This window comes from Aspergillus pseudodeflectus (assembly GCF_044049435.1).
Source record: "Aspergillus pseudodeflectus strain CBS 756.74 chromosome Unknown BJX68scaffold_7, whole genome shotgun sequence".
In the NCBI taxonomy this organism is placed as follows: Eukaryota; Fungi; Ascomycota; class Eurotiomycetes; order Eurotiales; family Aspergillaceae; genus Aspergillus; species Aspergillus pseudodeflectus.
The window spans coordinates 860,378-884,870 of NW_027263783.1; the positions used below are offsets into that span (position 1 = coordinate 860,378).

At 52.0% G+C, this 24,493-nt stretch overlaps 10 protein-coding genes across 10 annotated transcripts; 6 read left to right on the plus strand and 4 right to left on the minus strand.

Annotated features, from left to right (window-relative positions):
* Positions 1-38: 38 nt before the first annotated feature.
* BJX68DRAFT_263547 (F-box protein) lies at positions 39-1,259 on the plus strand (the record flags this gene model as incomplete). Its single annotated transcript, XM_071044715.1, has 1 exon — positions 39-1,259. One exon carries the CDS (start codon positions 39-41, stop codon positions 1,257-1,259), a length of 1,221 nt encoding a protein of 406 aa, XP_070902889.1.
* A 564-nt stretch (positions 1,260-1,823) lies between these two features.
* On the plus strand, positions 1,824-3,410 carry BJX68DRAFT_229954 (3-isopropylmalate dehydrogenase). Its single transcript, XM_071039134.1, has 3 exons — positions 1,824-2,465; positions 2,517-2,937; positions 3,000-3,410. The coding sequence occupies exons 1-3, from the start codon at positions 1,988-1,990 to the stop codon at positions 3,214-3,216; spliced, it is 1,116 nt and encodes a 371-aa protein (XP_070902890.1). The 5' UTR covers positions 1,824-1,987; the 3' UTR covers positions 3,217-3,410.
* A 239-nt stretch (positions 3,411-3,649) lies between these two features.
* On the plus strand, positions 3,650-5,108 carry BJX68DRAFT_229957 (uncharacterized protein). The gene is made up of 4 exons (XM_071039135.1): positions 3,650-4,142; positions 4,224-4,471; positions 4,554-4,647; positions 4,740-5,108. The coding sequence occupies exons 1-4, from the start codon at positions 3,974-3,976 to the stop codon at positions 4,940-4,942; spliced, it is 714 nt and encodes a 237-aa protein (XP_070902891.1). The 5' UTR covers positions 3,650-3,973; the 3' UTR covers positions 4,943-5,108.
* Positions 5,109-5,133: 25 nt separating this feature from the next.
* Positions 5,134-7,258, minus strand: BJX68DRAFT_229958 (sugar porter family MFS transporter). The gene is made up of 4 exons (XM_071039136.1): positions 6,858-7,258; positions 6,111-6,808; positions 5,819-6,059; positions 5,134-5,761 (listed from the first exon to the last, which is right to left on the minus strand). The coding sequence occupies exons 1-4, from the start codon at positions 7,078-7,080 to the stop codon at positions 5,289-5,291; spliced, it is 1,635 nt and encodes a 544-aa protein (XP_070902892.1). The 5' UTR covers positions 7,081-7,258; the 3' UTR covers positions 5,134-5,288.
* A 130-nt stretch (positions 7,259-7,388) lies between these two features.
* Positions 7,389-9,085, plus strand: BJX68DRAFT_195405 (NAD(P)-dependent alcohol dehydrogenase). Its single transcript, XM_071037464.1, has 3 exons — positions 7,389-7,574; positions 7,624-7,752; positions 7,809-9,085. The coding sequence occupies exons 1-3, from the start codon at positions 7,551-7,553 to the stop codon at positions 8,760-8,762; spliced, it is 1,107 nt and encodes a 368-aa protein (XP_070902893.1). The 5' UTR covers positions 7,389-7,550; the 3' UTR covers positions 8,763-9,085.
* BJX68DRAFT_195413 (Zn(II)2Cys6 transcription factor) lies at positions 8,807-11,696 on the minus strand. Its single transcript, XM_071037465.1, has 4 exons — positions 11,271-11,696; positions 11,131-11,216; positions 9,136-11,075; positions 8,807-9,084 (listed from the first exon to the last, which is right to left on the minus strand). Exons 1-4 carry the CDS (start codon positions 11,415-11,417, stop codon positions 8,852-8,854), a joined length of 2,406 nt encoding a protein of 801 aa, XP_070902894.1. The 5' UTR covers positions 11,418-11,696; the 3' UTR covers positions 8,807-8,851.
* Positions 11,697-14,791: 3,095 nt separating this feature from the next.
* On the minus strand, positions 14,792-16,374 carry BJX68DRAFT_229966 (uncharacterized protein; the record flags this gene model as incomplete). Its single annotated transcript, XM_071039137.1, has 2 exons — positions 14,792-15,986; positions 16,039-16,374. Coding segments are annotated over 2 exons (1,424 nt in total), but the record flags the coding sequence as incomplete, so codon positions are not given.
* An 886-nt stretch (positions 16,375-17,260) lies between these two features.
* Positions 17,261-18,304, plus strand: BJX68DRAFT_279291 (uncharacterized protein; the record flags this gene model as incomplete). Its single annotated transcript, XM_071048705.1, has 2 exons — positions 17,261-17,815; positions 17,867-18,304. 2 exons carry the CDS (start codon positions 17,261-17,263, stop codon positions 18,302-18,304), a joined length of 993 nt encoding a protein of 330 aa, XP_070902896.1.
* A 1,317-nt stretch (positions 18,305-19,621) lies between these two features.
* Positions 19,622-21,051, plus strand: BJX68DRAFT_279292 (2,3-butanediol dehydrogenase; the record flags this gene model as incomplete). Its single annotated transcript, XM_071048706.1, has 6 exons — positions 19,622-19,774; positions 19,830-19,863; positions 19,913-20,161; positions 20,232-20,318; positions 20,377-20,856; positions 20,924-21,051. The coding sequence occupies exons 1-6, from the start codon at positions 19,691-19,693 to the stop codon at positions 21,049-21,051; spliced, it is 1,062 nt and encodes a 353-aa protein (XP_070902897.1). The 5' UTR covers positions 19,622-19,690.
* Positions 21,052-22,212: 1,161 nt separating this feature from the next.
* Positions 22,213-22,581, minus strand: BJX68DRAFT_263556 (uncharacterized protein; the record flags this gene model as incomplete). The annotated part of the gene is made up of 1 exon (XM_071044716.1): positions 22,213-22,581. The coding sequence occupies one exon, from the start codon at positions 22,579-22,581 to the stop codon at positions 22,213-22,215; it is 369 nt and encodes a 122-aa protein (XP_070902898.1).
* Between the last annotated feature and the right edge of the window lie 1,912 nt (positions 22,582-24,493).

The window sequence follows — 24,493 nt, forward strand, 5'->3', positions numbered from 1 at the left end:
AACCTGCCTTTAAGATATTTTCTGCACTCATCTCCACCATGGCTTCAGGCGTAGCATACCGCTGCCCGGATCTAAGGGGCTACGCCCTAACGATACGCCGATTCCACGCCCGCGAACCAACCCCGACAGCAAACCTCTACAAAGCCCCACCCTCGAAACGCTCAAGGGGCAGACCCAAGCCAATTGGCCTGCTAAAGCGCCTTCCGCTCGAGCTCATTCACGCCGTTCTCCTAGACCTCGACTACACCAGTCTAAACAAACTCCGCCTCGTCAACCGAACCGCCCGCCGCATCGTCGAGTCCCTCCCCGCCTACTCCCTCCTCCGGACCCATGCAGCCGATACGCTCCGGGTAATGGATGCGTCCCGATGTTCGTCCTACTTCCCCATCGGCCATCTGTTTGCAGAATTCTGCCATCCATGGTGCAGGACCTGCCCCGGCCGCGAATTCGCTCCACTCCTCTACCTCCCCACGATGACCCGCTCGTGCTTCAAATGCACTAGGGTCCGAGACGAGTATCAGCCACGCCTGGTAACCGATATCTGTGCCACGTACGCGCTGTCGTGGCGGGATATGAACAACAAGGTACACCCGCTCCCCGTCATCCGCACCATACCCACTTACCCTCCATGGGTCCCGCGCCGCATAGCGGATATTAGACAGGCACTGGAGCTGGCTATAACCATCCACGGGAGCCTCGCGGCTGTGGAGCACGCCGCCAGGGAGAGAGAAGAATGTAACCGGACAGCGTACCAGGCCGCTCTGAAGGAATGGGTCATATGGAATGGAGATGGCGAGGAAGAGGACAACACGAAACGGAGAAGGAGGAGGAAGGGGAAGAAAACACGGTCTCCCTCGCCGACTCCGACCCCGCGCCGGCCCCGTGTCCCGCACAAAAGATTCGAATCACTGCGGACCGGCCAAGGAGCGGATAACTGGCGGTTCCGTGCGACAGTCGCGTTCCCGTACTTTGATCGTCAGATGCAGACGGTCGAGACGGGGGTGTATTGCCGGGCGTGCACGTATCATTGGGACGAGGGATATGCGGACGACTGGAGACGTGCGGCAACGATCTTTCATCCGCATCCGCCGAATCGGGAGGCGAGGTTTCGGGCGTTTTTGGAGAAGGATATCCCGGCGCATTTTGCCGTGTGTAAGAATATGAACAGGGGGTATGACTTTGCGGAGAGCAGATTAGATCCTTTGGAACGACAGGCGGATGGGGAGGACTTTTTCGTGTTTCCTGAAGATTGGGAGTAATTGATGTCGCCCCCAGAACGAGTCTCGAACGAACATGGCGTCGCTTCCAGGGGCATCGTATCCGACAGAGCAGAACACCTTGCATTAATGTAGTAGCACCAAGACTGAGTAATATCGTGAGAGTGTTGTGAGAGACAGAGCCGTATGAAATTGAACCAAACCATCCCATAACGATGGGATGATGACAAGGATGGTTGTTCGTGGCGTTGAGGTTCTTGCCTATGGCTTCGCGCCTTCCTCCACAGTATAGAACAGCTTTCTGTATGCATTCCATCTTCACGTCTCCGCCGCCACAATTTTCTCCCTCAGAGCTACGAAGTCCGCCAAGTGTATAAATCCTTCCCTTTAGCGCGCTACTGCAGCTCACGTCGACGGTACCATATTGATCAAGACAACGCCCTTCATCTTCTCAAAAGAGCCTTGCGACATCGGGCGCTGACCTGACTCGTGCAGCAAGACAATGACATGGCCGAGCAAGTCAGTGCCGCCGGAATCCACGAGCCTAAACGTTCTACCGCATCGAAAAGCCCATCTCCACCAGAGATGGAGGCGATGCTATGCTATCGGGGAAACTCCGGACTCCGCTTCCCCCGCATTCTCGGCCTGATCTCCGACCTCGCGGCCGATATAGGACGCTGGGTCCCTACAACAAGGCCCTTGGTGACTCTTTGTATCACGCTCTTCGTACCTATCCACACTCGACAGCCTACACCGAATCCCAAGGAAGAATGACCGAAACTAGAAACTACAACATCCTCGTCCTCCCCGGCGACGGGATCGGGCCCGAGGTAATGACCGAAGCCACCAAGATCCTCTCGACGTTCAACACTCCGACCACCCAATTCACCCTACAGGAAGAACTCATCGGCGGAATATCCATCGACACCCACGGGAAATCCGTCACACAAGACGTCCTCGACGCCGCGGTAGCCGCTGACGCCGTCCTTTTCGCTGCCGTGGGGGGTCCTAAATGGGACCATATCCGGCGCGGACTGGACGGGCCTGAAGGTGGTTTGCTGCAGGTGCGCAAGGCGATGGACATTTATGCGAATTTGCGGCCGTGCTCGGTTGATATGCCGAGTCGCGAGATTGCGAGGGATTTCTCGCCGTTTCGGCAGGAGGTTATTGAGGGGGTGGATTTTGTGGTTGTGAGGGAGAATTGTGGCGGGGCGTATTTTGGGCGCAAGGTGGAGGAGGAGGATTATGGTACTTACCCCTTGTTATCCCCATCATTGGTATCTTCTAACTAGAGAGTAGCAATGGACGAATGGGGCTACTCAACTGCCGAAATCCAACGCATCGCGCGCCTCTCGGCCGAGCTCGCCCTCCGCCACGACCCGCCCTGGCCCGTCATCTCCCTTGACAAGGCCAACGTGCTCGCCTCGTCGCGGCTGTGGCGGCGCGTCGTCGAAAAGACCCTCGCGGAGGAGTACCCGCAGGTGAAGCTCGTCCACCAGCTCGCGGACTCGGCGTCGCTCATCATGGCGACGAACCCGCGGGCTCTCAACGGCGTTATCCTAGCCGATAATACCTTTGGCGATATGGTCTCTGACCAGGCGGGGTCGCTCGTTGGGACACTGGGCGTGCTCCCTAGTGCGAGTCTGGATGGTTTGCCGAGACCCGGGGAGGAGAGAAAGGTGCATGGGTTGTATGAGCCGACGCATGGGTCTGCACCGACGTATGTTATCCTCCCGTCTCTTCCTTACCGGAAAGTTCACAATGGATGCTTACAAGAATTAGCATCGCCGGCAAGAACATTGCAAATCCCACGGCAATGATCCTCTGCGTCGCGCTGATGTTCCGGTACTCGTTCAACATGGAGGCGGAGGCGCGGCAGATTGAGGATGCCGTACGCGCCGTTCTGGACAAGGGGATTCGCACTTCGGACCTTGGAGGGACCACGGGCACCAAGGAGTTTGGAGACGCGGTGGTTGCGGCGTTGCAGGGGAAGTTGTAGATGAGGTGGCGTGCATAGCGTAGCCGGATGGTTTATACGCGTTGATCCGTGGAGTCGGTTAATCGCAGAGAATTTTAGAACATTATATTAAGCAGCCAAGTCGGCATTGTAGATGAAGTCGTCTTTGAGATTGATGTGGCGCATCAATGTCCCATAGATCGATCTATGAACGGCGGCGGTCGATTCCACCATTGACATGGCAAAGCCGCGATAAATAGACCCGACCGACCGTCATTATTGAAATAGTAGAAACCTTCTATAGTCAAGACCCCCAAATCAGCCAACGCAAGCGAAGTCAATGGTGGAGAAAATCCCCGATCGCCGACAGCCACATTGTCCATGACATCACCGTTGGCCCCACGATGACCGCATCAAAAACAAGTTTAAGCTCAAGCGCCCTGAGCTTGGTCCCTTGGTTTCCTCAGAGTATGGTACCTTCTTGACTCGAGAGACAAATGACGGTCTGAGGGGCTGCGTCACGATTCCTAATCCTAGTCCCAGTGGTCTTAGCGGAGTAGGCTGCCGCATATGCCCATGCGCTATGCAGCGATTCGGTAGTTCTCTTAGGGCTGCGCTGGCTGCTACAAATCATCACGTCACTTTTCATCTCCTACTTTAGCGATGGATTCCTCTTTTTCATTTCAGTCTACTATTCCATCTTCCTCATTTCTCCATCTTACCAACCTATTCCCGCACCCTTGATCCCTGAATCCATCCAATCCTTGACACCGCCGACAACCACCCTCATATCCCCAGAATGACGGTCATCTGGGGCCTCGATCTCCACGAGATCCAATGGCGCAAGTTCAAGTCCGCGTACATGTTCGACCGCACCTACCACCTCCGCCGCACAAAGATGGTCGTCTACCAGCTCGCCATGATCCTCTGCGTGTGTTCGGAATCCGTTGGGACGGCGGCGTTTTCAGGTCCGTCCCCCTACGACCAAACACCTTCCTCCCATTAGGATAGCATAGATGCTAACTCGATAATCTCTGCGCTGTGTATAGACTACCTCGACCAACAAAGCGAAATCCAAGGCCAACACCCGGGGGTCAAAATCCACAACAACAGCTTCATCGGCGCAGCGTCGTACAACATCTTTGTCGGCATCGCCGTCGCATTCATCTTTGGCGCTGCCTTCTTCTTCGATCTGTTTTGGCCGGAACGGCATGAATGCAAGCATGTGCGGATCTCGTGGAAGATCTCCGCCGTTGTGGTTACGATTATGATGCTGAGTTCGGCGTTGACGTTGACGGTATGAATACCCGCCTGCTCTTGTGGATTAAAAGGTTGGGGATACAAAGCGTGGTGTGCTGATTGGTTTTTCTCTGGGACAGTGCATCGGAGCCCTCCACGACGCAACGGTCACAGGGACGGATCCCGACACGGCCGAGACGTTTCGACTCGAGTCTGCGAAGCAGCCTACGTACAGTGCGTCCCCCCGTCCACCCCCAACTACATTCCACTCCATTCCATGATTTCATTTCCTGTTCAAAGTGAATCTAACACGAAATGTACCGCAGGATACCGCAACAACCCGAAAGTAATAGCGGCCGTCGTCCTCGCCTGGCCCGGCTGGGTCTTTTGCGTGGTGAGCACAATCATCCTGTGGAAGTCGCAGAACCACGACGACAAGTTCGGGCCCAAGTCGGATTACGGACGGAGCCTCGAGGGTGGGGATCGGATTGTGTCGCCGTATAAAGAGGAAAGGGCTGGGTCGGAATAGAAGACAAAATAGATTCGTCGAGTCGTCGACGAGGATAGAGCGATGGTTGTTGCGTATGAAATGATCTGATATGAGAATATGAGCTTGGATATTGTACTGTATAATAGTGTTTGGGAGATTTTGGATCTTGGGTTGCGTGTATAGAGCTTGTTCTACTAATGTCTACTGATACCCGGGTTTATTTCTGCTTTGGATACTTGAGATCATTGGGGACCTCACTCAGGAGCTTGTCAAGCATCTCATTTGAGGACTCATTAGGAACTCACCCTCTCTCGTTTATTGTTGAGAATTCGCTTACTTATGACCCGCAAGCCACATAGACCCAACTAGGAATAAAAGTCGACGCTCAAGCAACTTCCTTCCCATCATCCCTCCTGACCTCCTGCACCTTGACCTCCGCCTCTGCAACCCCCTCCTCATCCGCAAACGCCTGATCCCCAAAAAGCACCGCAATCTCCTCCAGCGTATGCCCCGCAGTCTCCACATAATAAAAGTACACCAACCCGGCCGAAAACAAACAAAATCCAGCAATGACGAGATAAAAGTACCCGTGGATCCCCGCAAACGCATCGGGCGAGACCATCCCGATGATAAAGTTGAAGATCCAGTTACTCGTCGTCGCGAGCGCCATCCCCTTGGAGCGGCCGCGGAGTGGGAAGATCTCGGCGGGGAGCAGCCAGGGCATTGGGCCCCAGGTGAAGCCGTACATGATGTTGTAGAGCATGACGAAGGCGTACTGGCCGTTGGCTTTTGTGTGGATGTCGAGGTCTGCTTGCGTGAAGGCGCAGACTATCCCGAGGAGGATGGCCATGCCGATGCCTATTGAGTTTGTTGGTTGGGGTTTTGCTGGTAGTTGGGCTTTTTGGGATAACTCACCTCCTAGGATAAGCAGGGGCTTGCGCCCCCATCTATCTGCTAGCCACCAAGTAACAATCGTTGCAGCTGTGTACGGAACTGCGTTGGCAGCGGTATACAGGAGAGACTTCTCGTTGTCGAAACCAGCAGAAGCAAGGGTACTGGGAAGGTAAAAGGAGATGATGTTGATTCCGTTGAGCTGAGCGAACATTTGCACTGTAATGCCGACAATGGTTCGCTTGCGGTACCGAGTGAACATTTCCTGTCATATCATCAGCTGTGCTGTCTTTACTGGCAAAGTAGCATGTCTTACCGTCCAAGTAGACTTTCCAAGATTCGTCTCATAGATAACCGCTTCCTGAATCTCACGGAAAACAAGCTGCACATGCTCGGCCTCCGTGTTTCCATTGGAATGCAGGTCGGCAACCGTCTGCAAACTCTCCTTCATGAAGCCATTCTTCGCCAGCCAACGAGGAGTCTCCGGCAGGAAAAGCGACATGGCCAACAAGATAAACGAAAGAACGATCTGCACGATAAACGGACCCTGCCATGACATTTCACTCGGCAGCATGAAATGAAAGCCATAGTCCACCCAGCACGAGAGCATATATCCGGCAATCAAGGTCGTGTACTCGATTCCTACCATCAGACCACGGCGATGCGGAGCTGCAATCTCAGCTTGGATAATAGGTACGGTCATGGAGAGGAAGCCGACTCCCAGACCTTGGATTGTGCGGCCCGCGATGAAGGTGGCAAAGTCTGGAGCAAACATCTGGATGAATGCGCTGAAGAAGTAGATAAACCCGCCGAGGCGGACGCACCTCTTCCGTCCGATGATGTCGCCGAGTCGTCCTGCAATAAGGGAACCGAGGGCTGCTGACGCTTGTAGGCATGCAACGGATATACCGGTAATGGATGGGTCAACCGCGGTGGTCGTCCCGTCTGCACCGCCATAGTCTTTGAAGAAGCGAGACACAAAAACCGGGTTGACCAGAAGGCCCGACATGATACCTACAGAGTCAGCGAGAACAATGTGAAGAACAAGGCCGCATTGGCTTACCAGAATTGTAACCAAACAGGCCATCTCCCAAACTACCAAATGCACAGGTCGTATACAACAGCGCAGTCCCCTTGAAGGGGTACCTGGCGGTAATCTTCTTCGGCTTCAACTTCCGCTCCAGCCATCCTTGCTGCTCCTCGATTTGAACGGCAACAGCCTGCGAGCGACGCTGAATAGCAGCATCATCTTTCGCGGCACGTGCAGAGGTTGTGCTATCTGCCATTTTGTGTGACACAGACGAATCAACGAGATGAGCTGTTGTCAAGACTCTGCTCAGGGGAATATGCAAATCGGACCGGGTCACAGGGCCCTATTTCTACCCCAGAGACGGTATCCCGTGGGGAAACTCCGGCTTTTCTCCAATTTCCAAGGTGACAGCCTTTTTCCTCCATGTGGGCTCATCCGTTTGTGTGCCTGTGCTCGAATGGTTCTGTATACGCAGGGTCAGCCAATAATATTCGTTCTCAGGGCAGGCCGAACCCACTCGGATCCGGTACCGAAAGTGAAGTGACCTCTGCAGGCACATCCGCCGGGACCGTACGGATCCATACGGATCCGAGAGGGGATATCGAGTAAACACCGGCACGGCCATGACTTTCACAGACCCTTGGCAATATTAAACCCAGGCGATAGACAATGTCGTAAGTGCTGTCTTTTTTTTTATTTTCCTCTCCAAGCTACACAACCGCGAACATGGCAATCACGACACACAGCGAGGTTCGTTCTCCGAGGCAATTCTGCCGGACAGTCGCTAACTGAGGACTAGTCTTCCAATCAAGCCTTTGTACTATATCCCGGAGGGAAATTCGGTTTCGAAGATCGCGAAATACCTACTCTTCAGTCCGAACGAGATGTGCTTGTGCGCGTCATAGCAACCGGACTTTGCGGATCAGATGTGAGTCGCTCTCAGCCTCGACGTGACCAATGGTTACTAACTTCTTCTTCGAACAGGTGCACTACTGGCAGCACGGACGAATTGGAAGATATGTTGTCGAGAAACCAATAATCCTGGGCCACGAGTCCTCCGGAATTGTGGTAGAATGCGGAAGTCAATCGGGCTTTGCAGTAGGCGATCGCGTCGCACTCGAGCCCGGCATCGCGTGCAACACATGCCGTTACTGCCGTGCTGGTCGGTACAACCTCTGCAAGGAGATGCGCTTCGCGGCGACTCCGCCTTACGATGGAACCCTTGCGACATACTACCGGGTTCCTGCAGAGTGTTGCTACAAGCTGCCACCACATATATCGCTGCGGGATGGCACGTTGATCGAACCGCTCAGTGTTGCCGTACACAGCTGCCGACTCGCCGGCGATTTGCAAGAAAAATCTGTAATTGTTTTTGGAGCTGGTCCGGTTGGTTTACTTTGTGTTGGAGTCGCTCGCGCATTCGGCGCGTCAACAGTTGTTGTCGTCGACGTCGTACCGAACCGCCTCAAATATGCCCAAAAGTACGGCGCTACACACACACATCTGACGGCCTCTGAGTCCGTGGAGCAAAATGCAGCGGATATACTGGACACAACAGAGCTAGAGCTAGGCGCGGATATCGTTCTCGATGCCACTGGTGCCGAGCCTTGCATGAACACCGGAATCCATGCCCTTGCATCTGGTGGAACATTTGTCCAGGTGGGCTTGGGCCGACCAAACCCATCTCTCCCGGTTGGTCAAATTTGTGACAAGGAGATTGTGTTCAAGGGGAGCTTCCGATATGGTCCGGGAGACTATCAGACGGCTGTCGGGTTACTCAGCTCGCGTCGTATCAGATTGGACGGCCTTGTTACCCACGAGTTTCCTTTCTCGCGGGCGGAAGAGGCGTTCCAGAATGTCGCCAGCAGAGCAGGTATTAAAAGCGTCATCTACGGGCCTGGCGTAGATGAGAAGGTAGCCAACGACACATTAGCATAATATAAATCTGGGTCCGAAGTCAACACTTCTATCGATTGAGACGTGCTAGACGTTCTGGTAATATCTGTAGCCGCGACTCCGACTTGAGCCTACAGGTGCACGCCGTTCCATGACATATCCCAGAGCCAATACAGTCCACGTTCGCTGTTGGTGTCTGCTGTATTTCCGAAAGCGCCTTCGGGCATATTTGCTGCGTTCCAGTCGATCTGGGATTGTGGCCATGGACTCCGGTTTATGGATTCCTGGTCTACGCGGGGAGGCCGGTAAGCGTCTTGGCTGGAATACCATTCAAGAGATTGATCACCATCTCCAGAAGGTACAACTATTATGGTATCAGTAATAGCGTATCAATATAGCAAATAGAGAAACGTACCGTATTGCACTGATGTTAGGCTTTCATTCAGACGAAGGACATTGGTAAGGTCCGGCCATGCCTGTCGTCGGGACGGAGTATCCGGCGGCTCGGACACATCAAGGGGTAGACGGAGGGTATCTTCCACAGACAAGGGTTCGGGGTTTGTGATAGACTGAGGACGCTCCTCCTGACCGTGTCCTGTAATAGGAGCGAGTATGGCTTCTGATTCACGACGAAGAAGCAACGTGACTACATTCTTCAACACAGTTGTGCTTTGTCTCGACAACGCCGAGCGCTTACCCAGCAAATCCTGCAGTCGCAAGATGCGCGTAATTGTTCGTTTGACAACCTGTGCGGTATCAGACAGTGGATCTGAAATAGCCATGACTGCCAGCACAATTGCCGCGTTGAACAAATTAATCGCGAGGAAGGCAACCAAATGGCTATCAGTCGCATTCTGAGCCAGCACTGGAAGCTCGGTTACTCGCGATGTCCTTAGGGCAGCATTCCACCAGTGCACTGAGCTTGCAACAGATGTATTCGGTGACAGGGCTTCAAATGGCGAGTCTTGTTGCGCCGGCGAAGCCGCGTTTGGAGGGCGATTATTAGAGCTCAATCCACCTCTCCGAGTTGATGACAGAGGGTCGATTGATAAATGATCAACTTGTCTGGCGAGCAGAGGGCGGTGGAGCACTATGAGGATATTGTCATACGTGAGCTGGAGTGATAATGACTGTAGAGCATGTGCTCTCGCGCTAATCCCGCTGTTGGGCTGTAAATCACTCTCAATGTTCAAAGCCAGATTGTCAGGCAACTCCTCTTGCCAGTTCTGGAGATTCCGAGTCGCCTCCTTAACCAAAGCCAAATATGCGTCTCCAGCCAGTTCCTTTGACGAACCTGACGTTCGAGAGCCAAAGATGGTCTCAAGAGCAGTAGACGCCATCAGATACAGGCGGTTTAGCTCCCTTTGATAGGTGGAGTAGCAGACAGTGTACCCGTGCTCAGATAGTGGTGCAGCAAAGTAAGGGTTTTCCCGAATATCCGCTGGCATGCTGATATTACAGTCCCTGTCGTTGATCCCTAGAGGCCGACCATATGTGATTGATGCAAATCGATCCCATGTGTAGATCGTCCACCACACTCGCTTTCTTTCTTCGTTATCCTCAACATTGCCACTGGATGGTTCACGGTGCAATCCTGCAGCCTGGGAGATCTTGATTGTCGCGCCTAGTAAAGAAAATGAGAGGTTCGGACGGCCATGGTAGACGCAGTAAGACCCGAATAGAATGCAGATCTGAGCTGCTGTCACGGACGGCTGGTCCATCATCTCGATGAGGTACGACTCGACCAATTTTAGCAGTCCGGCACTCAGTTGTCGCCAGTCGCCATTATCTGTTTGGTCGGGATTCCTCCTCTGCGATCGGTACCATGCCCCCATGCCTAGGACAACAGCTAGAAGAATGAGAAACGGCTTCTGTGAGGGGTAGGCAAACCCATCCATGACGGAAAGGAGACTCCTCCGAAAGATCGGTTCATAAATAGCAAGAGAAAACCAATGAACAGCATCAAAGTAGTCCTCGAGTAACATGTATACTATCTCTGTCGAGGGTAGTGGCTGGCCCAGTATTGAAGAGATTGGATATCGCTGACCGACAGCGGCCGTGTTCGAGTTGGAAACCGTGGTGCTGGCTTGATACCCGGGTATGGCAGAGGTAGCTTGCTCATCGATGAGTTGCCGACCAAGCCCAAAAAGCTTCTGAGCAATCCCCATTGTTGACTCTGCCTCCCCATAGTCCATTGGCCGACGTGGACTACCCGCATCGGCAGGGTTGTTATGGTCATGAGTTTGTGCTTGTGGAGGTTGGAGTTCTGAAACCTCGACATTCTCAAGCTCATGGTTATCAGATACTCCTGCGGAGCTTGTTTGACGCCGGCGGCTTCGCGAAATTGACTTTGAACTGCCTAGTGTTAGTCGACCCGAGAGAAATAGCTCCTTTCTAGCTTGTGATTTACCTTCGCCTGTTTGTCCGGTTGAGATTATGTGGTTTGCAGCTGACCTGCGCTCTCACACAGAGCGAGCAGGGACGAAATGGGTCACACTCAAGTCATTTTAGTCACAAGCAGAAATTTCCAAGGACAGACTCAATAGTTACCCGGATTTTGTGCCGGCGACATCGCTCGCATGCACTGCTAACACGCGTCGGCAGCGGAGAGCGGGTGTAGGCTGTGTGCTCTGAGCCCGTATGCTCCAGTCGACTGACTGCACTGGCTTGTGCCGGTTCAATATTATCCTCAGGCATGATTCAAATGAGGACGATCACGATCCGGGGCAGAGAGTCCGGGGGAGGAGAATTGAGGAGGGAAGTCTCGGTTCCGGCGGAAGTTTGGAGTGTACCCACCATCGGAGACTCGCGCTCGAAAGTATGGTACCAAGTGGACCCCAAAAACCATGACGGATCAGATGATGGAAAATCTTGCTCAAGCAGAGGGTTGCACTGGGAACTGAAACAAAAAAACATGGATACCCGCCATTGCAAAGACAGCGCAGGAAACAAAGCTGCTCTAGGAGTGAGGTTGGCTTGATCGCGGAGACTCTGGAGAGCGAAGGCCGGTTCCTGGCCGGCGGAGCCGTTCCAGATGCCGGATATCTCACGTGATTTCCAATTCAGGCAGGCAACTTGTGTCGGCCTCGGGCCCGGCCGAGATCGGGATCCGGGCATGCACCGTATAGTGCCGGTTTACCAGTCCTACTCTGGGGTACGCGGGGGAGACATTATGAATTGAACGACCTTAAGTAGCATATGTTGCTGTTAAATATGTGATTCTTTTAAGGAGTAATAATACAGGCAATTAGAATAGACAAGACCTATACAAAATATATAGTATTACTACAACATAAATGCATATAAGTTCCAAAGAACTATAACCCAAAGTCCTTGTCAAGAGTACACTCATTAAAGGGCAAATCCAAGAGCACCGCTGCCTCTCACTGAATCAGAGACTCTCCCGAAATTATGCAAGTGATAAGTTTGAAAATTGGAAAGGAAGTAACGCGAGTTTTCTACACTAGGAGCATATAAAAACCCGCTGGGTCAAACATGAAGGTTCTTTATTAGCATAGTCGTCAACATTTTTTTTTCATTGAATAATCATTATAATCGATGGGCTCTTGGTTATGGCATAGAAGCACACGTATATGTCGATACAGCTACGCATCATATACCACAGAAGCTATCTCGTATCAAGTCTGGAATAGGGTTATATAGACTAGACCTAGACACTCAACTAGCCATGAACAAGCTCTGCGACATTCCCTCTTACACTCTCCTCCAACCCAACAAACCCCCTCCCATATGCCTTCCTCAACAGAGCCTCCGCTCTCGTAGTCGGTTCAAACGTACTCAGATCCCGCTTATCATCCGGATAATCCTCCCATTTCCTCTCTGGAAAATGTCTCCGTAGCACTCCAAGAATATCATTGAGGTTAAACGGCCCCGCAACGGCGAAGATGCGCTCCCCTTGCACCGCCGGATCAGCTAGCCCGATGATATGAAGCCGTGCGTCGTCCTGTACGTTGATATAGTGCTGGGGTGGCACATTACTCAACGACGCATAGTCTGAATCCCATAGTGCTCTGGTCCATCGCGCGGTTGTTGGGTAACCCTGGTTGGTGGCGCTGATTAGGGGGCCGATGTTGGCATTTGGGAGGACTGCAGCATCTTTTGTTAGGAATCCGGGCAAACAAGTCAGGAGTATTGCGATGGATGCGAGGATAACCTACTGTAATTAACAACAAGAGGCGAGTCATTCTCTCGCAGCCATCTCGCAATCGCCCTCTCGGCCTCAACCTTACTAGCAGCATAAACCGAGTCACCATCTGCATCGGGTCCCCACGCCCGTTCTATGGCCTCTTCATTGAACGTGTCGGCTGTGATCGTGAACCGCTGGCCTGGTTTAGGGAGCGTGGCCGCAAATGACGAGGACGTATACACGAAGCGCTTAATACTCGGCTCCTTCGCCGACGCCCGCAAGGCATTTAGGGCGCCGTTGACTGCGCGGGGGATCGCGATGCTGGCGTCAGGAGATGCCGTCATGTCGTTTGCGACGTGGATAAAGCCGGTCGCGCCTTGAGGTATGCCATATTAGGAATACCCATAAGTACGTAGCGACGAGCAAAGATTACAACGTACCAACCACAGCCTGATCAAACGCCCCCTCTGCCGCCATATCTCGGACTTCGACCAGCTCAAAGTTCCCCGGACCATATTGTTTTTCGAAGTGCTTTTGTGCCCAGTCGCTTTTCTGGACGTCCCGCGTTGTCCCACGCACCTTGTAGCCCGCGGCCAGTGCCTGGTCGGCGACGTGGGAGCCGATGAAGCCGCTCACGCCGGATACGACTACCCAGCTGCCGAATGGGATAGCTGGGTCCTTGATGCTTAGGGTGCTCATTTCCAAAACACCGGGGAAAGGTAATTGGCGGGCTGGCGGACTTGTTAAATGCGGTGGTAGGTGACCCCTCTAGATGCTAGAAACTTGTGGGGGGATAGTTGAAATATTGAACAGGTAGCTTCGTTTTGTAGCAAGCAGATGCCCGCACCGAATAATTCAAAAGCTTCTCAAATGGGTCGAACGTAATCCAGCTGCAGGCTGGTGTGCTACCTACTCCAACATACGGAACTAGTCGGGGTTAAGAAGCGGGGGAACCCCATACATTGTAGGGTCAATTACTAATTGGATATAGCACATTATTAATTGCTTTTGCTTCAATGGTTTCCCTCGAGCCATAATACAATGCATGAAGCAATTTGAGCTTATTCAGTTAGAGGTCCATGCTTATAGCAGATTTTATGTCTCGATTTTTAGTGAATTTATAAGAGATTTAGATCTTATAGTCAAAACATTTGACATAACCCTAATAATCACTACCCTAGGTCTGGAACCTGTGCATGATTTTATGTTTCAATATAATCCTGGAAGAATTGTGATAATATACAAGACACACTGTAAATCAAGCTGAGAACTAACTACAGATACTGAATGGTACAACAACAATTCGATATTCAGCCAACAAATCCTCCTCATGACGGCCTCTTCTTGGAAATAGGTCTCATCGGTTACGCAAATAGCACCATTGAAGCTCCCACGACCGCAAACGCAATCATGGCAACAGCAGCCCCTATCGACCCTCCAAAACCACCACCAACCCGCACCGCGGCACCAGTAGGCTGAGGATTCTCTGCATCCTCATTCTGATTGGGGTTCTCATCGTTCGCACTATCGTCTCCACTCTCACTCTCCTCATCGTCTTGATTATCATCATCCTCCAGATCCTCGGCTCGATGCACAATCACAACCGGCTCACGCGTCGCATACGCAATAAGCTCCGTCGCCGGCGTCGTATCATCCCCAAAGCTAACCGTCGGCCATTTACCGGAATAGAGCAAGGCTCGTTTGGTCATGGCCCCTGACGCTGTGCAACATTAGGTTTGATCGAATGTGCAAATCGCAAAGTAATAGTCTCAAGGCTGACTTGATGAGTATCAATAGCATCGCCCGTTTCGTCCATCAGGCCTGGATTCTAGGGTTACGGTCCGCCTTGTCGCAACTTGGTCTAGATAGCGGCCCGGGGGCTTCTCGCGGGGACACTAGGCGTGGTGGGAGCAATTTCGCATTGGTATGACATGGTCGCTCAATGGCTGTACCCAAGTCGGTTATGGCATTACAGTATAATCTGATAGTAATATCTGACTAAGTTCTATATGCATTGCCGTTAGGCTATTGCTACACATCCATACCAGCCGAATCCGCAGCATTCCTCTCAACGATCACCATAAGCTCTTTAAAAACCCTATCATCCTCCCCCTCCAAAAAGCACTGTACCGCCGTATCAAAATGCGGGAGCCGAGACCCATACTTGTCACTAAGGCTCGCATACGGAAACGGCCTCACGCCAGGCTCGCTCTCAATCTTCCTCTTCGCGCGCTCCACAAGCGACTGATCAGCCCAGTGGTTGTCGAGAAAGAGCAAGCGTTCCTTGTCGTCCTGGTCCTCGTGCATGATCTCGAGACTGCGCAGCCGCGGTAGCGACGCCGCGATGAGTGATTCGAAGAGATCTTTCCACCGCATCGTCCCCTCGAACCCATTGCAATCCCGCAAGGTAATCGATTCGAGTGTCTGAGAGTGCCGAACAAGGAACCCAACCAGTTCATCGCAGAGAGCCAGGTTGGCTAGGTTGACGCTCCGCAGATTTGACATGTTCGCATCGTGCAGTCCAATGCTGGCTGCATCGTGCAGTCCGATGCTGGCGTCGTAGCGATCGCGCATGTCGCCCAGTATTCCCGTCTCCGACGGGTCAAAGGATATACTCTCTGCGGAGCGTAGATGGTTGAAGAACCAGGAGCCCAGGTACTCTGCGAAACCGGAGTACGACGGCTGCGTGATGACGCACCATCCCGCGCCATTTTCGAGGTACGGGATTGTCATTGTGAAGGATTTTATGCCGGAGAGGAAGCTGCCCCAGGCTGGCTCGTAGTATATGGGTAGTGTTATTGGGGCCAGGCCGTGGATGCTGAGAGAGTGAGGTACGCGGACATTGGGAGAACGCTGCGGGTCATAACCTGAAGCGATGGCGCGGAAGCTGGATCCCATCAGTTCGCGCCAGGGTTCCTCCCCTGCTCGTTCCTCGGCGACTCCGGCGTCGCTGTAGAAGTCGTCCACGAGCTCATCGCTCAAGAGGTTCCATAGGTCCTCGTCGCCTTCGAAAGCAAAGTGGATGTCGAGTCGCTCGAGACTAGTGAAGCATGCGAAATTTGACAAGACGGGGCTGAGCTCTGGTGGATATAATTCCTCTATAGTCGTCTTGGGTTCCCCTGAGGGGATGTTTAGCTTGGAGGTGGTACATAATAGGCAGTATAGACCTACAAGACCCTGTGTGAGTACAAATATACTGTAGCTCCTTGACGCAGGCGGCGGACTTTCCCTGCCCAATGGCCTGCACGGCCAATGCACTCTGGGCCGTGTTGTGCAGAGTAATTCTCTTGAAAATGCGCGGAGCGAGTATAGAGCGGAACACGGAGCACGTGCTGCTCAGACCGATGAGATCCCGAAGATATGGAATCTCCTTGGCGAAGCTCTGCGGCGCTTTGTTGCGTTCGCCATCATCTATCTTTTCTGGCGCAGGCACATCGCAAAGTATGGCGATGATAATGTACCACACGTCCAACACAAGGGTAGTTTTCGGTTGCTGCGACTGCATCTTGTTTGGGCAACAATGGTACGAGGAAATTGAGTTTGAGCTGAATATTTATCGTCCATGAAGCTAGGCAGAGAATCACGTGGAGCAATGGTGCCTGCTTATAAGAAAGTCATGTGACTCTCTTGTAGCCCTAGGCCACTTACGGGGAGGTATAATAGAACATCCATGATTCTCAGAAGATAAATATCGATGAAAAAGGCAAATACTAAGCAACAGATACACTGAGTCAGCTTCACTTTGTATGACCTAATTCCCCCATGATACTCCGTAGTCTGGATCGTGACCACCCTTTGGCTACAAGTCGATAAACGGAGGGATGACCTCGAGTACAATTGGTTTCAGTCTGCCCCTTGAGCCTTCAGTAGGTGGGACTTTATAGAGGTTGGTTTGTGGACGTGGAATTGGCTCAGAGGGCACCGAGTCTGGATAATCATCTGATTAGCATAAACAAGCTGAGAAAGCTATACACCAAATAGAAACTTTTTCTTGGAGTACATAAAGCCACTTCTGTATAGGTACGTATACTACGCAGGAGACATCAGGGTATTTAGACCACCATTGGCCGTCGCGTATACCTTCAAGCATACGCAGTACTTCGACGTTCTAAATGGGCTGCGGGTCACTAGCAAACTACGAATCAACTCGGATCATGAATTAACTGCGAGGTATGTGAGTACGAGGTGAGAGTTGAATACATAAGCATTACAAATCAACAATGCTTGAACTGTTATGTCTCCGAGAAGATGGGGGCGAAATTTCCCCGGGGCCGTAAGGTCGAAGAAGCATATAAAGGGGCCCCACCAAGTATGATAAAGCAATTATAGGAACCAACCCCTACCTTGGTCGATAGATAAGAGAGACAACTCAGGTAACACATAGTAAACAACAATGACCCCACCAATAGCCGTTATAGTCGGAGCCCTAGGCGCGCAGGGCTCCAGCGTCCTCTCAAACCTCCTGAAATCAAAGAGCCACTTCAAGATCCGTGCTCTCACCTCCAACGCAACAAGTCCCGACGCCATCCGCCTAGCCTACTCCAATCCCAACATTGAAGTCTTGCAAACCGACCTCTCCTCCCCACCTAGCCTCCTCGCAGCATTTACCGGTGCCAGCATCATCTTCGCGAACACAGTCTTCAGACCAGATGTATTCCTTACACGGGGCGCAGCTGCCGCGGAGGAACTTGAGGCGTCTCAAGGGCTGAATATCGTGCAAGCTGCGTCAAAGGTTGCGTCGACACTGCAGCACTTCATCTGGTCGACTCTTCCCGACGGAGAGGGGATAACGGGTGGGAAATATAAGATCCCGCATTTCCAGTCCAAGATCCCTGCGGAGAGGTATTTGCTTGATCCAGCGAATGGGCTGGTAGGCAAGACGACCTTCCTGCGTGTTGGGATGTATGGATCGAATTTAGTGAGGGACCCGTATAAACCTGTTTTTGTGGTAAGAAGTTCCCCCTCTTTGTTATTATGGTTGCTAACAAGATGTGTCCAGAAAGAACAAGGAAAATACATAATGACACTCCCCTGCTCCCCATCGACCGCTATCCCATTCGTCGGGTCAGAAACGCCTAACATCGGAGTCATCGTAGACGCCATCATCCGCCAACCGGAGAAAACACTGGGAAAGTTTGTCCTCGGTGTATCAGAATATCTTACAGCGGCTGAATGGGCAGCGGCGTTATCAGCAGGTTCGAACGTCGAGGTTGCGTTCTCGGAAACGAGTCTTGAGGAGTACGAACGTCGGTGGGGCCCTATTGGGACGGAAGTCGGCTTGATGTTCAGCTTTATCGAGGAGCTGGGGCAGGGTAGTTTTGCTGCGGGGGCGGATGGTTCGTTAATTGTCACGCCCGAGGATCTGGGCGTTCAGGGTCTTCTGCATAGCACGGAGGATAGCCTGCGGAAATTTCGCTGGGGGGAGATCCTGAACTGAGCTGGTATATATCTTCCAGATGAAGTACTGCTATCTCATGCGGGTCTGTTGTCGTTGGTGGGATTGCTGCAGAGTTGAACCTCTCAGAAGAAGATGCTTACAGGAGGCAAAGCTGCACACTAAGATAATTGTTGGATCTCTCTTTTCACATGAACAGTAGCCTAGGAAGACCCCAATGATAGAGGACTATTAGAAAGCGATACCCGTCACTTCGCTTTTCGACGTAAGCCTGTGCGGTATCAGTAGAGAAATCAAAAGTTAAAGAGACATACACATATCTACGCGTAGCAAGTTGACTCCCCGCATCGCGCGCTATTTAGCACACCCACCCACGAGCAGCAATGCAAGCTACACCAACCACGGCGCCGACTCGACTAATCAACCCATCATCCCATTTCTGCAGCATTTCCGACCATTTTCTTCTCTAATTATCCCCGTAGAACGCTTAACAGACACACCAAGATTGCCAGCTGGTCTTACCTCAGCCTCCATCAAAGTGAATTCCCAGTTAGTATAGCATGACCGAGGCATGATTTAGAGTCCCCATGAGACGCCCGATGCGCGCATTTACGATGAAATCACGGAACTCGTACGCAGCATTTCTATATCGCGCAGTGTCAACTGCAGAGGTCCGCCTAGAGCGTCCAGTTGAGTTTAGAGGGTGTTTTCGGGTGAGTTATATGGCTGGGTTAGGGTTATATTGATAGGATCCTCAAGATCAGAGGCAGGTATGGTAGGTGATTTCCTTCGCCTCCCCCCACCGCGAGGGACTATCATATTTCCAGGAAGTATGTATTATATTTCTAGAACTGTCCAAGTAGCAGCAACAAAGATCGACACTAGCTAGAATTATCCCGTTTGATTCCACTAGGATGCTCCAACTACCAATCTATCTACCATGAACATCACCCTAACCAGTAACCTGATGGTAGTAGTCTTTCGTGGACTACGTAAGACAATTGTCATAAAAACAAAAAGAGTTGAATGGCGCTTTTTTGACGTGTTTAATGCTTTATCCTGTGTCCCCCTCTGCCTCGGTTGTCTCCAACAACAGATTTTCTCCGCATACCTCGGGATTTCCCAAGCACCGCAAGCGTTACACAAAATATACATTAAGTAAAATACTGACGATCTAGAAAGAAAATCAAACATCTGCAACACGCGCTATGTAGCTTGACCCTGCGATCCATGAGAAATCAAATGATCATCGATGAGGGGATGCGGGGCCACGGATCCAACTTTGGCACAGGCGCTAATGGGGGAAATTCCGATCGGATCTGGGGGATGGCCATGGTCCACTTTCATTTATATTCGCAAGGAGATCCAACGCCCTAGAAACTTTCTTTTCTTATTTCACGCCCGTCGTACAACATACATAAACCCAACATGAGGGCTGCTAGATTCCACGGCCGCGGCGATATCCGCATCGACCAGATTGAGGAGCCCGTTTGCGGCGAGGGGCAGGTTAAGGTCTGTGTCCCCATCTATTTTTCCAATTCCGCGCTGTGCTAATGTGGATGGATAGATCCGCCCAGCATTCGTTGGAATCTGTGGAAGCGGTCCGTACACCAAACCCTCTCAACAAACCTGTTCAACTAACACCCACAGACCTCCACGAATACCTCGCCGGCCCCATCGTCATCCCCACAAAACCGCACGCGCTGACAGGCAGCCAACTCCCCGTAACGCTCGGCCACGAATTCAGCGGAACAATCGAAGAGGTCGGAAGTGGCGTTACAGGGCTCAAAGTCGGAGACCGCGTCGCTGTACGGCCGAACCTGTCAGATGGCGATTGTCCGTCGTGTGTCTTTGGACGCCCGAATTGTTGTCGCAATTTGGGATTTATTGGGTTTAGTAGTATGTACCCTCTTTGCTTGGATGAGTATCACGGTTGGGGCTGGATTCGAGACTGAAATAATGGCTCTAGGCAACGCCGGCGGATTATCAGACCATGTCGCTGTCCCCGCAAAGCACGCGATCCCGCTACCAGAAGGCTTTCCTCTTGATCTCGGTGGTGAGCACCATCAGTCCATCTCTTAACAGCCGAACCCAATAGTGCTAACTTGGGACAGCCCTCGTCGAACCCCTCACAGTAGCCTGGCACGCCGTCTCGCGCAGCCCCGTCTCCACCGCAAAAACCGCCCTGGTCGTCGGCGGCGGCCCGATCGGCCTCGCCATCGTCCAGGTCCTGAAAGCACACGGCGTGCAAACTATAATCGTCGCCGAAGTCTCTGCGCAGCGCCGAACGTACGCAACGACCCTCGGAGCAACGCACGTCTTCAACCCGGTGACCGACGACATCATCTCGCGAATCCGGGGGCTGACGAACGACGCGGGGGCGGATATCAGCTTCGAGTGTTCGGGCGTACAGGCTGGATTCGATACGGCGATGAAGGGGATAAGGGTGCGGGGAATGACGACGATTGTCTCGCTTTGGGAGGAGAAGCCGGTTATCGATGCATTTGATGTGGTTTCGTATGAGAAGCATGTGGTGGGCGCGGCGATTTGTGACGAGGGGGATTTTGAGAGGGTTATTGAGGCGATTGCGGAGGGTATGCTGCTCACCTCTTTTTTTTTCCTTTGAGGTTGTTGGAATGGAGATGTACTGACTGTGTTTAGGGAGAATTAACCCTCGGCCGATGATTACGAGCAAGATTCGTATGGAGGACGTTGAGGAGAAGGGGTTCAAGGCGTTGGTCAATGAGAAGGATAAACATGTCAAGATTCTTATTGACATTGAAGCTTAATTGATGCACATTTTATAGTTTATTACCACGTCACCAGAGTAAACTTGAAGAATACTGTTGGGAAAGGAACGCATACGACCTCCCCCAATCGCCCTAGGGCGGGACAACGGTATGCTACGCCTGAAGTCATGCTGGTTGTTGAAGATGGCCGCTGGGGGATCCTATTGACGTGTAATATAGTCTTATTTGGCTGCTTCCGGGAGATGCGACGACAGCAAGATGATGGTTGCTTAGAGGAAGAGATTCGGTTCAAAGGGCCCTGGGACCCCCTTGGTTCAGCACGGGACGCATCCCGTTTCTGACGAGCTCCTTCTCAAAACGGTCGCATGCGGAGTCCGTAAGGTTAATTTGAATCGGACGATTCGAGATGACTGTACGAAATTTGTTGCTGAAAAAGCTGGCACGATGGAATTGACGGTCCTGCAGGAGCAGGGCGTGGAAGTCTATACTAGATTTATAGAGTGAATGACGCGGGTATTAGAATCGGCTGGTCGTTACCAGGGCTCTATATACACTGTAACGATATAAGAGTCTGGACAAAACCCAGCAAACAGGGTCGTGCAACGCAGTAGTAGCCGAATCAAATGTGCGCGCGCGGTGGAACAAAATATGGCAAGAGAGACAAAAAAAAAAAAAAAAAAAAAAAAAAAAAAAAAAAGGCTTGTAAATCGCCTTTCTTCACTGATAGAGGGTTTATTTGGTATCGTGTTGATTGTACTACCTATCGGGCTCAGCTTGTCGCTACTACGGAACTATGCGACGAGGATACCTGACCCCATGGCAAGGGACCACACAACGATAGGGCGCAGTGGACCTGGTGTTAGAGTAGAAACTGAATAGTATGGCCATCATGATGACGTTCTCTTGCGAACAAATTCAAAAATTTAGTAACAAAGTGAGTGAATGTTGAGCCAATCCAACCTGTATCTGCTGCCTGCAATGTTGAATTGCTGAGCGCTCCAATGAGCAGACAACTGACATCTTGAGGATCACTACCACCACCATGCATCTTCCTTCCGGGTACCAGGCCATCCAGCAAACACGCTCGTCACCCCAAATCTGCTGATTGGTTGAGAAGACCTTGGACTCAGTAAGAACTCTGCTCGCCATAGACAGCAAGGACACGACTTACCGATCCAGCGCGTCCAGCCGCCACCAAACCTAAGTCTGACGAATCGACTTGATGCAGCGCGCATAGTACTCGTACGTGTTCGGGTGATCAATGAGATTGTAGCACTGGTGCGAGTGGAAGTAGTCGCCGTCGTAGGCCCACGTATCGTACAGGAAGTTGCCGCTGCACTGTCCGGGCGCCCCGCTCTGCGTATAGAACTGGATCCGCTGCTCGTGCTGGCCCCATCCGTTCTCCTTGTACGAGTAGAAGGCCGGAATGTTGGTCACGGTGCTGTCGGCGTTGAAGTGCACGTCGGTCTGCTTGCCCGTGCAGTCGGGCCCGTCCCAGACGGTGATTCCGGCTGAGAGGGCGCCTGGGAGGAGGGCGGCGCAGGTGGTGAGGAGAGTGAGGTACTTCATTTTGGGATAGGATAATAGGCAGGATGGTTTGGAATTGAGATTGACTGTGTTGCCGAGAGGAAAGGTCTCCAGGGACTCATGGGGGTTTATATAGATGTGATGTGTCTTGCGCATGGAGGAAGCGGCCTTCATGGACATTGCGCGACGAAGTCTTCCACATCAAAGGCCAGCAGCTTACACCCGCCGATCAGGCGTCCAGACCAAGTCGTGTGTAGGGCAGGCTGTAGATACGCAGGGCAACGCCGAGATGGTCCAGGCAATATCCCGCACATCTCTCGCCGCAAAGATCTAGATATGGAAAATACGTATACGCCCGACGATCTGCAAGGCGCTACAAGATGATGAACCGTTGGTCCCACTTCTCTGACACGATTGGGCCGCCCTGAAGAGCGAAGCTTTGAGGTCTAAAGCTTCAGGCTGGGGCGAGTCACTCTCTCCACCAATCGCTGTGCCAGTTGTATAAAGGTAGGGTTTAGATTTCCCCTTTCTATTCTCCACGGCGTCCAGAGTAAGACTGCTGCGTATTACGAAATAACATCTCGAGTCGTAGGAAACGGGCGGGTGAACGCAGATCATTACGGGAATGGCACACAATGGTGCCGATCAGGCAAGCCACGCCCGGATTGATGCCGTGAGATCAAACTAAACCAGGAGAATAAAGACACAGCCTAGAGTGCGCTGAACTCTGAATTGTACCCTAGTCTCGACGGGACCGAGGTGCAGCTCCTTCTCAACCGTACTGTGGAGCCATCCTTTCCTCTTCAAGTCAGTACAGTGGGCATCGCCACCGTCCATGTCTTGGCTGTGTTTTAATGAAGCTCCAAGGCGTATCCCGTATGCGTGTTTCATCAAAGGCGGTTGGAATCCGAGGACAAAGATCGTTGCGTTGAGCTCAACACACCACTGGATACATAGAGGATGGCCCTGAATACGCCCGCCAAGTCCACATAAGCCTCTTCACCATATTGACATGCGTGTCTTTACACCACCATGTGTCAACTGTCCGGGGTCTCATAGCGCGAGTGATGGATATCACAGACGATCTGTCAGTAATACGCCGCGGATGTACACCTTCACGACCCTACCAGGTTCAATCTGAGCACGGTCCTGGCCTTGAGCTGGGTGCAAACGCCTATTTGGCTGCAATCCGCCAACAGTACGATTCCACGTCCATCCAACAATTTAGTCGACCTTAGAGCGAGATTGCCGGGTTCTGATTATCTATCCAAGTGTCATCCCGGTGGCTTACGTTAGTCACACAAGGCCTTGTCACCATATAATTAAGCAAGCAAGTTTAGATTCTGGAAGGTCCACCGCGATCATACATAAAGCTCTTCAAGTCCAGAATGAGGTATGAGGAATCCTCGTGGTAGGGGTAGTATAAATGGATCATGACAGACACTTCCATTAGTCGGAACACAACCCTATGGCTGAGATCTATTTACTTGATTATTGCTAGCTAGCCCTCTCCTGCAAGGAAGGTTCATAACATTGGGATACGGATACAATCAACTCGCACGAGTGGTGTGTGATTATTCAAATTAGGGAATTTCCTGTGACGCTAACAGTGCTGCCGAACGTTCAAGGTTGCTTCCGGGAGTCCATTGGCCAGTGACAATGGAACGTGCGAGACTACCCCGGGCACTGCACTCTGCTCGACCACCGTCTGCAAGGTCTACGCTTCCAAGGTTCTCAAGCCAAGTCGTCTAGCCAAGTCGTCTAGCGCCACACCCGGACCGTGCATTCATAGTGGATGTGTACCCAAGAGTCGATACTGGCATGTCTCTCAAGCCTTAGATGCACAGCGAATATGTACTCGAGAGTGAGGAGTATATCAATCCGGTATGGAGTAACCCTAAGCTCGTATTTGCTAGGAAAGATAGCTGCGTGTTTGACAGGCTTTTCCCTCTAT

Bases quoted from the DNA above. Each gene is read 5' to 3' on its own strand.
- BJX68DRAFT_229954 (XM_071039134.1), top strand. From the start codon at position 1,988: ATGACCGAAACTAGAAACTACAACATCCTCGTCCTCCCCGGCGACGGG. The intron at 2,466-2,516 runs GTACTTACCCCT...ACTAGAGAGTAG, and splicing joins GGTGGAGGAGGAGGATTATG to CAATGGACGAATGGGGCTAC. The intron at 2,938-2,999 runs GTATGTTATCCT...TACAAGAATTAG, and splicing joins ACGCATGGGTCTGCACCGAC to CATCGCCGGCAAGAACATTG.
- BJX68DRAFT_229957 (XM_071039135.1), top strand. From the start codon at position 3,974: ATGACGGTCATCTGGGGCCTCGATCTCCACGAGATCCAATGGCGCAAG. The intron at 4,472-4,553 runs GTATGAATACCC...TCTCTGGGACAG, and splicing joins GTTCGGCGTTGACGTTGACG to TGCATCGGAGCCCTCCACGA. The intron at 4,648-4,739 runs GTGCGTCCCCCC...AATGTACCGCAG, and splicing joins TGCGAAGCAGCCTACGTACA to GATACCGCAACAACCCGAAA.
- BJX68DRAFT_229958 (XM_071039136.1), bottom strand. From the start codon at position 7,080: ATGGCAGATAGCACAACCTCTGCACGTGCCGCGAAAGATGATGCTGCT. The intron at 6,809-6,857 runs GTAAGCCAATGC...CTGACTCTGTAG, and splicing joins CCTGTTTGGTTACAATTCTG to GTATCATGTCGGGCCTTCTG. The intron at 6,060-6,110 runs GTAAGACATGCT...ATGATATGACAG, and splicing joins TTGGAAAGTCTACTTGGACG to GAAATGTTCACTCGGTACCG.
- BJX68DRAFT_195405 (XM_071037464.1), top strand. From the start codon at position 7,551: ATGGCAATCACGACACACAGCGAG. The intron at 7,575-7,623 runs GTTCGTTCTCCG...ACTGAGGACTAG, and splicing joins CAATCACGACACACAGCGAG to TCTTCCAATCAAGCCTTTGT. The intron at 7,753-7,808 runs GTGAGTCGCTCT...TTCTTCGAACAG, and splicing joins CCGGACTTTGCGGATCAGAT to GTGCACTACTGGCAGCACGG.
- BJX68DRAFT_195413 (XM_071037465.1), bottom strand. From the start codon at position 11,417: ATGCCTGAGGATAATATTGAACCGGCACAAGCCAGTGCAGTCAGTCGA. The intron at 11,076-11,130 runs GTAAATCACAAG...AACACTAGGCAG, and splicing joins AACCGGACAAACAGGCGAAG to TTCAAAGTCAATTTCGCGAA. The intron at 9,085-9,135 runs GTACGTTTCTCT...ATACCATAATAG, and splicing joins CCTAACATCAGTGCAATACG to TTGTACCTTCTGGAGATGGT.